The sequence below is a fragment of the Plectropomus leopardus genome, chromosome 11, assembly GCF_026936395.1.
Source record: "Plectropomus leopardus strain MGB_pleo_1.0 chromosome 11, ASM2693639v1, whole genome shotgun sequence".
Taxonomy (NCBI): Eukaryota; Metazoa; Chordata; class Actinopteri; order Perciformes; family Serranidae; genus Plectropomus; species Plectropomus leopardus.
Genome location: NC_142186.1, coordinates 34,839,215 through 34,855,750, shown reverse-complemented (window position 1 = coordinate 34,855,750; position 16,536 = coordinate 34,839,215). Strand labels below are relative to the sequence as shown.

Here is a 16,536-nt window from a genome sequence, read left to right as displayed (position 1 = left end):
AACACTCATCTGCTCAGTAAAACTGTCATCAGTCATTCAGACTGCAGGTCATCTTCAGGGTCTGAGCTCATTTCAGTGAAATGAAACTATATTTGATTGTGGTTTCAACTGTGGTTTAACCCTTTGAAACCTGAGAAATTGCGAGAAATTGCAATGGGCAACTTTACAATAAATGATCCAAAAAAAATTTGTAAAAATACATTTTTTTAGAGAACAGTAAAATATTATTATTTTTAAAAATATTCTTACTGTAAGAAAATTTTAAATGTAATAATAATAAAAATAATTAAAACTATATATTTCCCCCTGTTTTCTCTCTCTCTCTCTCTCGCTCACTTTTTTTTTTATTTTTTTTTTTTTATTTTTACAAATTTCTTTTATTTTGCAGGATATTTCTTGCCAAATTGTCTTTTCTCCCCCATGTCTTTGAAAGAAATCAAACAATTTTCTCATGTTTTGGAGGTTTAAATACTTGCAAAAGGCATCTGCAGCGCAAGAGAGCTGTTCTATCCAGGTGTCAAGGGGTTAACTGAGGAGCTCCACAGGTGTGACTGTGTTTAATAACTAACTATGAGAATGAATGTTGTTGAAATGACTGTTAGCACTCAGTTAAGTTTTCCTGGATGTAAAACACGTTTTAGAAAGTCCCTAAAATCTTCTTCTTCTGTGTCATTTCATGTTTACAGTTTGCTTTCGTTTGATGTCGGGATGTCCCGATCAGATCAGTAACGGGCCTGATACACATTTCTTAAATTTCTCATCAGTTATCAGGATCTGTTATTTTGAGCATGCACCCTGGCTGATCTTTTGTCATAAATGGAGAGCTTGATTTGCAGAAGATATTTAGGTTTTATTGTTTTTTTTATAATTTTTTTTTTTTTTAAATAAATGAATAAGGAAAAATCCAGACCTTCACCGATCCAGTTGAATGTCTTCTCACAAAGAAAGCAGCAGGAATTCTGGAGTTATTTGTTTTTACTTCGCCTATAAAACACAAAGGGATGAATGTTAACTTCCATCCAACAGACAAAATCACACCTTTTTCTGTGGTCTGAACAAAATACAAAGACACACACACAACACAAACTACGTAAAGAGATGCAAACCCCAAAAGTTGTTTCAGGTTTTTGGTCAGGAAATCACATAATTAAATAAATAAATAAATAAATAAATGAAAAGAAAAGAAAAACAACTTCAAACTTTAAACTTATTGTTTTGGATGTTTGTCTTTGTGGTTAATAAGTGCGAACCTAATAACACAATTGGGAAAAAAAAATAACTTTGTGGTTCCGATCAAATAAAACAAACGGTGGGTGTGATCACACCTCAACATTTTCCCGTGTTGGCGTCTCTGATGTTGACGGCTGGTGTTGTGTTGGAATTATTACATAAATATCATCATGTTGTGTCTCTACCGCTGACTCATCACAGTGTGGGCTCAAAACAAGCGATGCCTAACATGCAAATCCTCTCAGCGTGGCCGTGTGACTGTGATTAGGTTACACTCGGGTTAACGAGATCAGGTTAATGAGATCAGGTCAATCTTTTAACACAGTCAAATGTGCTGAATGAAGCAGCTGAACCGACGTTTCGAAGCTCCGAGAAAATAGGTATATGAGTTAAATGAAAACTGTACTTTGAGATTTGACCTAAATATTGTTCCTGTGCCGGCCGCTGAAGTGTTTTCACATTCGTTGGGTTTTTCCCCTCTCGGTTACAGAAACTTCGCTGTCAGACAGTCGCTCTGCTGTTTATCTGCACACTTTTCTGATCTGTGGGGAAACTCTGAAGCTGAATAAAATAACAGTTGAAATATTTGACTTTAGTACTGTGAAATACACTTTAGGTGCCCTGAGTTTATGATGAGGTACTTTTTCATGTTTTCTGTTTTCTTTTGATTTGGTTTCAGTTTTAAAATGTCTGTTGGGAAACACACCCAAAATCCTTCCAAAGCCCTGTGTCAAAATGCGAAAGTAATGAAAAAAACATCAAGTATTTTTTAAGAACGTGGATGAACGTGGATGAAACAGGAAGTCATATGAAAGTCATTCAGTCAATTTTTTCAAATGTTTAGACGCTGTTTGTTGTGGGATATTAAAAACGAGTTAAATTTTTTGTTTTGGTACCCTGTTTATGATGACTTGAGAAACAGAGTTAGTAATAGGGTTAGTTTTAACTTAAATGTCGTCAATTTATGCCAACTTCTGTTGGTTGGATGATTATGAAAACTTGAGCTGTGCTTCAGGAAGGGAACATTTTTTGTTGCGATTCCTCTTGTTTGGGAAAGACGGCACAAGGTGAAATAATTTTTAATCGCTGTAATGAAATGAATTGGAAAGAATTATTTGGTGTCTTATAAACCCATAAGGGTTGGGCACATTGTGTGCACAAAAAAATAAAGAAATCAATCAATCATGTACAGTACATTTAATGTTCCTCAGACGCTCCTGCAGTTGGACATGGAGAAATGGCTTTGCAGCCCCAAAACAGTGCTGTATTAAACCAGTGCAGGGGCGGAGTCTGTGTGGTGTGTAGCAGCTACCACTGATAATCTTTCGCCAAAGTTAGCGCTTGTATGCAGGTTTTTAAAACTAAAGTCAGGCAAACTAACAAAACTAAGTAAAAAATTACATGTTTTCTATTGTTTACCGTCGACACATATACTATTTGTCATGCTAGAGAAGGATGGTCGTGTGTTAAACATCACGGCCATCACGCCTCTTTTGATTGTGGGATGCCAAGATGCAGTGTAAAATCGCACACTGGAGCTGAATGACGCCTCCGTCGGTTGGTTCTGTGTAAAAATACAGGGGCGGTCTAAAGGGGGGCCTTTGTTGTGACTCTATAGCATGATCTCTGTGTAAAAAGGGTTAATTAAGTTTGATCCACTTTGAATAACAGATCACTGAATCTGAGGACGAGTCACAAACACTGACCACTGCTGGCTGCTGCAGCGCCTCCATGGATGATCTTGTGTTGTGGCAAAAGTTGAGCCACATTCAGCTTTTGGGTGGATGATCTGGTGTTTTTTGACTCCCTCAGCACCACGGGACCGGCCACGTTCACACATGCACACATTTTTTCCAGCTGGGCAAAATAACTGCCCAGACTCAGCCTGACTTGTTCTGATTAGTCACGTTGTCCAAATCGCAGACATCATTAGGATCTGAGTCATCATGTTTGTCCTGCAGTTTTGACTTTTGCCTGACACCCTAAAAAGGGTTGATTTCAGCCTGAGCAGTGACTTTGATGGTGAGCTCAGGGAGATGCGCCACCATGACTCATTTCCAAAAAGTCTGAGCTCAGTTTTTGCTGACCGAGTGCTGATCCCAGCTTCACAGGGCAGAGCAGGGGGTTATAATTATCCTGCTGGAGATGAAGTCATCTCCTCAACTTCTCCTCCAGATAAAACGACAATTTCAACACACTCATGGCAAAGAGCACGTGATCTAAGATGCATGACCAAGTTGGTGATGGCAAAACGAGAATGGGTCATATGCACTGTGCACAGCCACATGCTGAGCTTCCCCAAATGACTGCATGAACGGATGACTATCAGCAGCGCTTTTTTTTTTTTTTCCGGACACAATGCCCCCCTTCACCTGCTTCAGCTCTGATTGTTGTGTGGAACATTACAGACGTCAACAAACACCATCAACGCTCCGCAAACATGTGGTCTCCAAACAAAAGGGGCTGTAACTGACACTGACCATTTGACCCTCCACCCACCTGATGGTTCATCCAGACATAACAACATCACACCTCGGAGCACCGAGGTCAAACATGCCTGGGCCTGTCGCAGTTTGACCCCAAAACCACAAGTCAACAGACTCCTTGAACCCGAGTCATCATGCTTCTGCAAACACGATGCGGGAGGCGAACGCATCTTCTGTCACAGTTCAGATGGGTTCAGAGACAAAAAAGGAAATATGTGACCTACATCTCAGATGTTTGTCATCCAATTCATCGCTTCACAGTTCCCTAACAACCGGGTCACCAACAAAAGGACACAAGGTTGAAATCAGCATCGCTGTCTGCGAGTTTAGGACCTGTTTAATCTGATCACATTTGAAGATTAAATAAATTCAACGCCGTGTTTACATGTGCGGCGGAAACCTGGTAATTGGCAGGAAATCTGCAGAAACATGCTTACTGTGAAATATGTGGTTACATGCAGCTGATCAGGAGTCAGATTTTACCTGAACCACATTTTTAAACCAAAGCAGGTGTATTTTAAGTGTAAAAGAGCTTCTGGTTCATAAGTTTGAAAGACTGGAATTAAGACTTAAGTTCGGGACACACCCAGCCACAGTTGGCCGTCCGCTCACGTTGGGCTGACAGGTGGACTTCTGCTGATGATCACTTTTCAGGCTGTGAGGTGGACCCTGAACTCATCAAACTCTGAAACTTTCTGGTACATTTCTGCTGCAGAATCCAGATTAAACTGTCTGTACATGGACTTCCTGTAAATGAATAGATGGATCATTTGTACACTTTTGAGTCAACGCATAACCATTTAGAGGAAAGAAGAGTCTGAATATAAATAAGGAAGAAGGAAGAATGAAGAAAGAAAACTCTGGCATGTTTGGTTTTGATAAGTAAACATGTGCCAGTGTAAACTGCTTCTGGGGTGTGGCGTTTATTCTTAGACCCAATGTCCTGACACTTCCTTCCTGTCTGTAACACGCTGGGAATCTTGCTGGGAACATCGGCCCCCTCCCCTCCTCCACACATAATGCTGGCTTTGTTGCTAAACTGTTCTCTGCTGCGAAACAAAACATGGAAAGCCTCCAGTGACCTAATGCCGGGTCAATGACCTGTTGCAGAGTACACTGTGTACTGAGAACGAGCAGACGGTACAACAACCTCAGCCTGAGCTCAGAGACGGCACAGAGCTGCTGCCATCTCGCAGAGACCGGATCACAACACGGACTGAGAGACAATTCATGATTACAAATACAGCTAACTGAGAAAACATCTTCACCAGTTTGATGACGCCTGTGCACCATTTAGAAAAAAAAACACTGCAAATAGAGAACACAACCAAATACCAGAGATCCCGTACATTTTGTTTTTCCCAACGTAACATACTATGACTTTTTTCTTTTAATTTTTATTAACATACTGACTGTTTTTTAGTTGTTTTTTTTGTTTCAACATACTATACTATAGCTGTTTTTTTCTTTTCAATATGCTATACTATGACATTCTTTATTTTTTTGAAATACTGTACTAAGACATTTTTTCAACACATTATACAATTTGATATTGGCTTTTTTTTACATACCATACTGACTGTTTTTCAACATATTCTAAGATGCTTGTGTTTTTTATACACTATACTGTAATTTTTTTGGTTTTCTTCTCGATTAACTATCCTGAAAGTTGGTGTTTACATGACGGAATAACTCAACTTCCAATCAAATGTCTGGGTGTGTTAGTCCTTTTTCGGGAAATTCAAGTTAATCCAATTTCAGTCAGACTAACACATTTACATGGATTTAAAAACACAACAGTTTTTACACACAGCGTACCAAAGATCAGGATCACATCAGTCTGTGGAGCCTCTGCAGGCTGCAGGTCACAGCTGTCTGAAGGTGCTGCACTGTGGTCATCAGTCAAAGAATAAAGTTTCAAAAGACGGATGAGTCAGCTTGCTAAAGAACATGACACATCACCCACTGGATCAACTCTGATAGGTGATAAGTATCCACGCACCAGCAACAAGAGCGTCATGTTCAGAGTTCAGACTGCAGCTCTGATGAATCAGAACCCTATGACCTCTGACCTCCACTTAAAACTTACTTTCAAAGCCAGTTTTCTACTCTGCACCTGAAAACTTGCTGTTAACCCTTTGAAACCTGGAGCGTCATCATTTTCCTTGTGCCGCTTTCAGACGCTTTTCACAAGTATTTTAAAATTTGAACCCCAAATTTGTGCAATTTATCTAAGTGAATCACCAGAGGACTACCACACAAAAAAGTGTATATAGTGTGAAATATATAAGGAAATGGATGGGGTTTCAATTAGTTTTGAGTTATTTACACATCAAGTATACAACCCTATATAATTTGACATACAGTTTAAAAGGACACAGCGGCTGGCAGAGCGCATCTCCGCCAGCGCAGATCTCTGACACGGCGGCTGGAAGTGCAGAAAAAGCTAAAAAAAAAAAAAACCTTTGAAAATTCATGCTAACAGAAGCATGAACAGCACACAAAGTCTGACAATGAACATTTTTATCTCAAACATGCTTCAAAGAGCAGAGTGAGTGCGACACTGCAGAAAGAGGGACGACCTCAAAGACAAGTTTTCTTCAGACTTCAGACAGACATTATCATCATACAATCAATCATGTTTTTGATAGATTATTTGTTTCTGGTTTTTAAAATGGCCAAAAACGCAAAGCTCAATGACATCTCTGTAAAACAGTGACCTACTTTGCAGCCTTTATACGTTTACATCACTACAGCTCTCTATATAGTCTCGTATTTGCATATAATAATATTTACCCGCGTACATGCAAATATTAGTTCATGCAGCTTTTTAATTAAGAGCAAACAAACAGAAAAACAGACTGTACTTTCACAAGGAGCCTAATGTGCAGACTATGCATATCGGCTCATCCAGTAAGCCTCTTAGTGTGTCATTGGTCAATACACCGTTACAGATCAGCACAGACTGATCTGCTGTTAATGGACATTAACCCTTTAAAACCTGAGAAAATTGGTTTGACTTCTTTCAAAAACATGGGTAGAAAGCAAAAAGCAAGTTTACAAGACCTGGCCCAAACATTTACTGGAAATTGGTTTAAAAAACAAAAGAAAGAAAATTGCTTGAAAATTGCAAAAAGAAAAAGTTGAAAAAAAAAGTTGAAAGAAAGAAGATAAAAATATATGTATGCATATTTTTCCCTAACATAATTTCAAATGTATAATTATTAAAAGCAAATGTTTCTGGACATTTATCCCTAGAACTTTTAAATTTTTTGTTAAAACTTATTTTCAGGTAAATTTCCTGTCACTTTTGACTAATTTCTTCAAGTTCTCATTGCTTCATATCTTCCTCATGTTTTTGAGAGAAATTTGCTAGGTTTCAAGGATTAAATCGCTTATGAATGGAAACTAAACAGAGCTAACAAAAAAAAGATTGATGTCAATCCAGGTTTCAAGGGGTTAAACCAAATACAGAATGTGTCTGCTGCACATCCAAACTAGACCAAACAGGACAATGTGTCGACATCCATTTATGGATGTTTGCAGGACTGAGTGGAAGGATTCAAAATAGCCAGAATGACAAGGACCAGTGTGTTTGCACGTTTTGTTTTTTTTGTTTTTTTAACCAGAGAGACGACATGCAAATTAACTCTTTTTGCATCAAGTCTTATGGATGGGCCCCCGGCTGTCTGACAGGTGCTTCCAGGGAAAAAGCTTCTTGCTCACAGGAAGTGGCTGTTTTAAACTTTGGAATCGGAACTGAGGAGTTGGCGCGAGCAGCCGTGGATGTGCAGAAAATGAAAATACACCACCTGCTCAAATTCGAGCAAAGAAAACAGGAACCTCACAGTACGGACTGCACTGAGTGACCTCTGGGAAGTGTTGTGCAGAAGCTGCAGCACCAAATGAGACAAAATGGCCCCAAAAACAGGATTTACGTGATTATTTAAGCCCCGAGACACATTTAGACGTGTGTTTGACTCAAAGTCAGACTAAAGAAAGGGGCAAACACTCTCAGGGTATAAACAAGTTCTGTATACTCAAAGAGCAGAGCAAAGACTGCAGGTTTAGACTTAATGAAAGACTTTCTGAAGCTTCAAGGACTCCACGTCTCTAATTAATCGCCAGTGAAGCAGCTCTGGAAACTTTTGTGAAGTTTTGGTCTGATGGTTAGACCTTCAAGCAGCAGCTTTTTAACTCAGCACACTGTGTTTCCCCTTTCCACAGCGTCACTTCAGACTGCGCAAACCAAACCTATCTTTGCATCTCAGGCTCAGAATTCGGGGTATTCGCAGCTTCTACGCAGTAACTCTGCAGTTGAGGACTCCTGTTAAAGATAAACTTATGCGTCAGCTGACTTCCCAGAAACTGCTGCTTTTTTTAAAATGCAGGGGGCGGGCTGTTGCTATGGGGAAGTGGAGAGGCTGACAGCCAATGCTCTGCAAAAGGCCGTTCCTCAAAGCTCAAGTTACCAAACTGCAAATAAAAGTGAGCACTGCATGAAGAAACTCTTGAAGCGATGAACTGTTATGTAAAGTTTGAGATTCTCAGAAGTGTGTCAAGACAGACTTCCCTGCTGGAACCACAACAAAGCCCACATCCCCCCCAGAAAATGTCTGCAGGAATTCAACTTTAACCTTAGTGCAAAGAAACTCTAACAGAGCAAAGCTGAGTCCTGAACAGGACTCTGCCTCCTCTGGGATGGGCAGCGGAGTATAATCAATACTCCCTGCAGTATCCGAATGTTAAGTATGTGTGCAAACAATAGTTTCAGAGCCACTCCCTAAACTATCCCATGACAGGAATGTGTTCACCTGCTGGAGGCTTTCCACAAGCTCTCCACTTTACAGCTGCACTGCTCCGATGCAGCACTTTTACATTGCACAAGTTTGTTCGCCAAAAACAGAACATTTTTTTTCACATTTTTAGGCAAAATTAGTACACCTGGAAATTGAGAAAGCAGAATCAAAGGGGGGTAAAGATTCACCTGAGCCCGGTGGTTTCTGTTGTTTCTTCCGTGAAACATAACTGACCGTGCAACCATTGTGGGCAAGACTATGACTAAGACTGCAATCTATTAGGTCGAAAAGGTGCTGACAAATGCAACCGCAACCGTTTCATTTTCAGTTTGACGGTTTTGTTTTGACTGAAAAATTATTTTGAGTGGAGTACAAACAGGGCTGGGCGATACACAGAAAATCGATATCACAACATCGTTTTGCCAGATACCTTGATATCAATATCGCAATAATATTGTAGGTTTGCTGTGCTTTAGAAAAATACTTACACAAAAAAGATTGTGATAAATAATCAGCATTAATGTGGATATAAGTGGGCTAAATGTAGGACTGCAAGTAACAATTTACTGTCCATTAATCTGTCAGTTATTTTCTCAATTGATCTGTTAGTTGTTTGGTTAAAAAATGATGGAAAATGGTGAAACAAAACTTGTTTCCTGAAGCCCAAATTGATGTCCTCAAATGTCTTGTTTTGTCCACATTCCAGACAGTTTCACGTCTAAGGGGCGCTTGACATGACATTTATACAACAACGGCAAACTTTTCAAATCGAGTTCCAGAGCCACCGTTTTCGTTCTGTCTGCGTTTACCAGGCAAAGCGCGGATCCTGTGAGAACGAAGACGTTACGGCTGCGATGTCCTTCTGTGGTGTGTCACTACGAAGTTGCATCGCCAACTACTGGCCTGGCATACTACAGCATTTTCGGTTGTTTTTGCAAATCTGCGTACACAAGGAATGTTATATGAACACAGATTTCCTTTAAAAACACAAAAGAAGGACTTTTTTGTTTTTTAGTCAGGCCATTCCCATCTGAACGTGGCTTTAGAGAAGGAGAACAGAAAATATTTACATTTTAAGAAGCTGGAATCAGAGAATTTTTAGCTTTTTTTCTTTAAAAATGACTCAAAACCAATTGATCAATTGTAAAACTAGTTGGCGATTAATTTAATACTTGACGATGTATCGATTAATTGTTGCAGCCATAGTAAAGGCAAATATAGAGCAATCTCTTCAGTACAGAAAATTACATCACTTAACTGTAATGCAGCCTTTAAAACCAGGAAAAGAGAACACTTAATCAAAATCTTACACGTTATCTCGTCTCAAATCACAATATTCCAATGCACTTATATATTTCCAGGCCCTATGTACAAACGTTTGGCCCATGTGCTGAGCTGTTAATTGATAAACAAGCGAACATAATCACACTTCTTCATACAGATGAGTTTAACATTACATTTAGTAAAACATTAAGGCTTCAATGTTCTAGGTGGAAGATAATGTATGCACACACACTTTAATAATGTATTGCTCTAATAAGCATCAAGGTTGTTCAAAGACTTTGTGCGCTTTGCATATTCAGCCCCAAGACACCGCAGCACTGTCTGTTTTCTGCACCCCCCAATCCACTGGAGTAATGCTGCAAACTGCTCCACAAAATTGCCTCAGCCTCAATTCCCAACCGAGCAGCAGCCTGATGTTCACAATGAACCGTGCAGGGGGAACCGGAGAGGCGGCTCATTAGCTGCAGGAGGACCTGAGGAGGTCTGCTGTGGATCGTCACCATGGAGAGGCTCGTCTCCATTTCCTCCTAAGACCTGGCTGAGTGTTGTGTTTGTCCTGTAACCCGAGACGACGGGAGGATCTGAACAAACACGCTGCAGCCACACATCACCAAGGACCCGACCCCTCCTCTACCACTTCAGCTCTGAGAGGATCACCAAGATTTAGGGCAATGATGCTCAACATACAAGCCACAGGCCACATGTGGTCTGGAGATGGGGACAGGGTGGCTCACCGTTTTCAAATCCACAATTAAAATAGATTCTCACTGAGAGTTTTTTGTACTAGTGCATAAAATGCATCAAAATAGCAAGATTTTAGTCAGGAGTTACGAGAATATAACCTTAGAATAAGCAAAAAAGAATAAAAAAGTACACTTTTTCTGTACTAGAGAGACTAAAGAAAGAGCATCATAAAAGGGGTTGTTTGATAAAAAATAATTTTAAAAATGCCAGGGGAGGATCCAGGATCCAGGATAAGCCCCCCATGTCCTTTAATCCTAGCAACGGCCCTGTGTGCACTTTGCCTTTTTTCAAATTAATTTTATCTGCATAACCCCTTTTTAACCCTTTAACCTGAGAAAATTGGTATGATTTCTTTCAAAAACATGGGGAGAAGTAATAGGCAACTGAGCACATGGCTCAATAATGATTATACATTAATTATATTTTTTGGACATTTCTCCCTAGTTTTTGATAATAGATTATTTTATTTATTTTTATTTTATTTGATAATTTCTAGATTAACGTTACAAGCAACAGCACAGAATATCAAATGTGTAACTAGAAACTAAAAGAAAGTTTCCTGACTAAAACCACCTCAGATGTAAGCGAGTAAAAACAAAAACTGCTGTAATTTTGGGCACTGAGGACCAAAAAAAAGAAAACACACTGAAAATAGACACCTCAAACATCCAGTCAAATAGATCACATTTGTTTAAGTATGATCTATTTGACTATATGTCCTAACCAAATACACATTTGACTAACTCATCAGTTTATATGCAGCACAGAGACTGTTGTGCAGCTCTGAGGAAGTTGTGAACTTTTTTCGTACCCTAGTTTCACAATCTAGCCGGTGCATTCAGCTGCTGTGCACCAGCTCTTTGCAGATATCAACACGTCTCGGTGCAGCTCGCTAAAGTGCAGATGCAGCCGAGCGGTCGGGGCCTCATCAGATTTCTAGGAAACGACAGCCATCTCTGTGTCTCGGGTTGTGGTGTGAATAAACATCAAAGGTTAACAAGTGTGGAGGCGTTAAACTTAATTTTGAGAAAGGGCGATTCATTTCATCACAACAGTGTGTGTGTGTGTGTGTGTGTGTGTGTGTGTGTGTGTGTGTGGAGATGTGACCTCTGTCTAAAGTAAAACAGTATGAAAACGTCAAAGCATGTGCATTATTTTTTCTTTTTTTATTATCATTTAAACTATACAGATTTGTTAGCTTACAGCTGGATCTGATCTAATCGTCGTCTGCCTTCCTCGAACGTCTCGGTGCAATCGGCCAGCACAAGCCCCTTCTATCCAGCTTTCAGTCCTTGTTCACTGAACACAATCAAACTTTCCAGGCTACCGCTGAGCCAACAGTCCTGTGTGTGTGGTTGCTTCTCTAAGTGCAGATCAACATTTTCATAACAAGGAAGTGGAGCGACACTCATGCAAATCCCCCCTCCTCCCCTCATATGGGTCAAGTGACCATTCAAAGCATCCAGGGGATCTCAATGGGCTCTATGGAAATTGGCTTCATGACTGCATGACATGACGAACTCAGCTTTCCCTTCCTGCTTTGGACTAAACAAAAACGCCTCTGATGCCTGGGAATTATGATAAAACTATGCACAAACAGGTAAACATAATCAGGTGAAAATTAAGGTACAATCAGGTCCACTGACTGCCCATCATCGCTTTAGAAAATTTATTGAACCATCTTAGAAAAATAAAATGTATTAGTCATTTAAATATCCCCTGGCTGTGGTTGTCTTGCAGTCAGTTAAAGTCCAGAAAAAAAGTCGAATTCATTTGCAGTTGGGAGTGGATGGAAGAAGAGCCAAAGAAAAGGAAAAAGGGAAACCCAGGTTAAGTCCATCAAAGTCCAACTTCACCGTGCTGTCATGAGAGGAATCCTCCACTATGTGAAAAACAGGCCTCAGAGAGTCCAAAAATTCACCTGATCAACAGGGCCAGTGTCGCCCCGATACCAGCAAATCCAGCAAAGGCCATGAGCGTGTTCCTCACTGTGGACTCGGGGTCTGCTACTCGAAAGAACTCCACAAAACCATCCTGGAAACAGAGAGTTAAAAGTCATTAAAGGGACAAAATACATGTTCAGTAGACACGTAGGCTCTGTTGCACAATGAGAGTTATGCAACCAGGACTTTTTTTCCTCTACATCCTGTCATTCAGGCGTGAGTCAACTCACCCAGCCATTGTTTTTAACCAGCCAGTCCCTCTGGTCGGCCAGCAGGTACGTGGAGATTTCCTGTCCAACCAGCTCCACACAGTTCTCACGGCCTTTCTCCTTCATGTGCTGGCACACCACCGCCCCAAACGCCACCAGGCTCGCCACGCGACCCCAGTTGGTTGTTCCGTCTGCAAAGAGGCTCTTGGCTACTGCGCCGACAAAACTGGCATCATCACCTCTGTTGTCAAGTGACAATTTGTTGACCATACCTGAAAAAAAATTAATGAAGGTTTGAAAATCTTTCATGTTTGAACATTAGAGGTAACACTTCTGTGTGGCTATTAATTTACAACTTCAATGAATCCTCCGTAACAAATCCCTTGAAATGAGTTATTGATAGATGACTGTTAATTTAATATAACTCAGGAACTGTGTGGTATTTATGCTGGGGTGGAGGTGCAAAAAGGGTAGGGCAATTCAAATTCATATTTGACCCCTGGGGAGTTTTTTAATTTAGTTTTAGGGCTCAACTTTTAAGTGTATTTTGTATTTATTTTTCAACTGAATTTAAAGAAAGCATGCCTTGCAATCCTGCATATTTTCTTTAAAATTCTGCAGATTTTTTTCCCTATAAAATAATTTTTTTTTAATAATTTACCTTATCTGCCAGAATTTTTTCTTTATAAATGTTTTACTTTTTTCTAAAAAACAAACAAACTATGGCCATTTCTTGTTTTCTTTCTCAAAAATTAAGAGATTTTAAAAGAAATATATATTGAAAATACACTCTTTGGACAAATGCTTCAATAAAAAAAAAACAAACAAAAACAACGTATCAGAGCTTAAAATGGTTCATTTAATTAAAATCACTTTGTGCTACATATCATTTTAACTTTGGCTGAAATTAAGCTGTCTGCACAAACTTTTTTTCAACTCTAGGATTTCATCTTCATCTTATAACTTTCAAGCATTAAGAGGTTCAGTTTTTCAGATATAATTAATTTTGGAGTTAAGCTCATACATTTTCCTCAAGTCACTGAGGGGGGGGGGGCTTCACTCCCCCTCCTCTGATAAATACAGAGCAGTCCCTCAGTGACTACGCCTTCACACAGTGAAACGGCTGCAAACAGCAAACACCGTGTCTACTGTGCACAATTAAACCACAATTAAAGCAGTTTTCTTTGAATAAAATCATCTAATTTGTCTCCACCTACCATTGTACGCGTATCTGTGTTTCTCCAAAACGTCCTCCACAACTCTTTTCATTGTCGTTAGCGCTCTGCCATCCCCCCACCGAGGTCTCGAAAGTCCCGTAAAGTCTCTCATAAACCGGCAAATGAGTTGCCTCGTCTCGGTCTCGAGGACTTCGTCCCCCGCCGGGCAGCCGGAGACGTCGGCCTCGCTGTCGGACTGCAGCTCCGGGGTGCACGGCAGAGAGTCGTCGATGTCCTCGCTGTCCATACGGTGGTTTTTTGTCGCGTAGCCGTTAGCCGAGTTAACCTCGAGGATCTTGGGCCGTTTCGAAGTTTCGTTTGAGGACAAATTCCCGTTTTGAGAGTCTTTGGTGGAGCCCACAGCGATCTGCGGGGAGTTATCTCCGGAGGAGCCATAGTGGATGGCTCCGTCCATGACTCCATTTTGAGGAAGAATACAACAGCTCATGACTCCCGTCGTTACGTTCAGCGCGCCCCGTTTCATTTGAATTATGTTCATTTTGGATCCCACGCGTGAAAATCACTTGTTTCCGAAATAAAAAATAAAAAGAAATAGGGTTAATAGAGAGTCGCTGCTAGCCTGGGTGATAAAATAAGCTAGCTTCGTCTCTAACCGCTCAATTATTCTCCATGTTCGTCTGCTGCTGGGCGGAAGTGAAGCCGCGAGCAGGAGCGGTGGTTTAAGAGCCGTGTGCGTGTGGGTGCGTCAGTGCGTGCGCCGTGCGTCATCGCATACGCTATCGACTTCCGCAAAAACAAAACAGCATTTCAAACTGTTTGTTTTTGATCATTTTTTAAATAAAAACAAGAAAAAAACAGCAGCACTCAGATTCGCGATGATATTTGAAGCCCGGAATATGAAACAGGAGGCTCCAGGGTTGTGGTCGATTTGTGGGTTATTTTTGTATTTTTCCATGACATCAAAAAATAGAAATATGCGAGGCTTACCGGAAATACCACTATTATTAATCATAATTACAAACATCAACAAAAACATAAACAAGGACAATGGTGACAGTAACATAGGCCATAAGAATAACATCAGTCACAACAGTTCATAGAATAATAATAATAATAATAATAATAAGAAGAAGAAGAAGAAGAAGAAGAGGAAACCAAAGAAACATTTAAGCATAAATTACCTCCAAACATAAGAAAGAAAATAGTAAAACAAAAAAAGAAAGAAATTTACCTGAAATTTAGCAAAATAAATAAATTAAATTAAATAAAAAATAAGGAAAACTACTCTAAAAATACTTAACATATATTATTATGATAATTATACTTATAGATAAAATCAAAATCATTTTAACAGGCATTTTTCTCTTTCCCCTTGCTTTTCTTTTCTAAATCTAATATTTAACTTGTAATTTGAGGAACATTTCTGATCAAGTTGCTTATTGTCCTTTTTCCCATGTCGAAAGAAATCACACCAGTTTGCTCATGGTTCACAGGTTTAAATACTTGTAAAAGGCAAAGCAGCACAAGAAAAGTGATGTTGCTCCAGGTTTTAAAGGGTTAAAATATAAAAATAAATAAACTATAGAGGATTTTTTTCCATTTACATCACATTACATGGCATGTATTTTATATGTTTCAGTCATCATGTATCATCACATGGAATTATACAAGGTACAACTCCAGTGAAATGGGTGTGTGTGTAATATATGGTGTTATGAAGCAATAACTCTGTACGACACCACACCTCACCAATAGAGAACTGGCAACCTGATAGTTTTCTGTCAGCTGCACTCTGGTCTGCTCTTTAATAATAATAATTCATATTCTAATTCATAACTCACCTGGACACCGAATTCAGTCTGCACACATCATTCAGCACTTCTTTCTCTTTGTGCCTGTCCTCTGCACTTTTTAACCATTTTATTTTATATTGTTTTTAGGGACTGTGTTTGTTTTTCTTGCTAGTGAGAGTGTTTTTATTGTTTAATGTTGATATTTGTTTGTATAGTGACATAACAATAAAGCTGAATGGAATTGAATTTGCACATTTTATTTTAACACACCACCTCACTGCATTTTTGAAAACTGTAACTTCAACACATTTATTTTATGTATGTACTGGCAGTAGTAGTAGTAGCAGCCTATCCCATGGGCATGTTTAATATTTTAGTATATTTCAAGTGTATTATTGTGTATTCTTAAATTATGTATTGTATGGTATGTGTATATATCTTATATGTACTTACACATAGAATGCTAAGGTGTATTATCTATATACAGTATATAAAAATATATATATACACACACACACACACACACATATATACATATGTACATACATATATACAGTATATATACACACACATGCATTTATTTATTCATTTATCTATTAATTTATTTATAACTATACAACCCCATTTCTGAAAAAGTTCAGATGTTCTGCAAAATGCAAATAAAAACAGCATGCAGTGATCTGTAAAACTTATTACAGCTATATTCAATTGACTAGAGTCAAAAGACTAAATATTTAATGTTCAAATTAGCTTCTTTTATTTAAAGCATATGTTAATGTTCCAATTGGGGGTTGTATGTAGAAATCCATCCATCTGTCGGTTCCTATAAAAGTGCAGTTTTAAATTTACAGCAGTTAAGGTGGCATAAAT

The 16,536-nt window shown here is 39.2% G+C and overlaps 1 protein-coding gene and 1 long non-coding RNA gene across 2 annotated transcripts in view; both read right to left on the bottom strand.

The window, feature by feature from the left end:
• Positions 1-7,732, bottom strand: part of LOC121946078 (uncharacterized) — a 57,800-nt gene extending 50,068 nt beyond the window's left edge. Inside the window, exons 1-2 of the long non-coding RNA XR_015778005.1 lie at positions 5,535-7,732; positions 911-984 (exon numbers count right to left, since the gene is read on the bottom strand). This is a non-coding gene — a long non-coding RNA (uncharacterized LOC121946078). The remainder of the gene's footprint in view (positions 1-910; positions 985-5,534) is intronic.
• A 3,958-nt stretch (positions 7,733-11,690) lies between these two features.
• On the bottom strand, positions 11,691-14,574 carry mcl1b (MCL1 apoptosis regulator, BCL2 family member b). Its single transcript, XM_042490083.2, has 3 exons — positions 13,913-14,574; positions 12,717-12,967; positions 11,691-12,577 (listed from the first exon to the last, which is right to left on the bottom strand). Exons 1-3 carry the CDS (start codon positions 14,409-14,411, stop codon positions 12,461-12,463), a joined length of 867 nt encoding a protein of 288 aa, XP_042346017.1. The 5' UTR covers positions 14,412-14,574; the 3' UTR covers positions 11,691-12,460.
• Between the last annotated feature and the right edge of the window lie 1,962 nt (positions 14,575-16,536).

Coding starts and splice junctions, on each gene's coding strand:
- mcl1b (XM_042490083.2), bottom strand. CDS start 14,411: ATGAACATAATTCAAATGAAACGGGGCGCGCTGAACGTAACGACGGGA. Junction 12,968..13,912: donor ACACAGATACGCGTACAATG/GTAGGTGGAGAC, acceptor ATTTTTTTTCAG/GTATGGTCAACAAATTGTCA. Junction 12,578..12,716: donor TGGTTAAAAACAATGGCTGG/GTGAGTTGACTC, acceptor CTCTGTTTCCAG/GATGGTTTTGTGGAGTTCTT.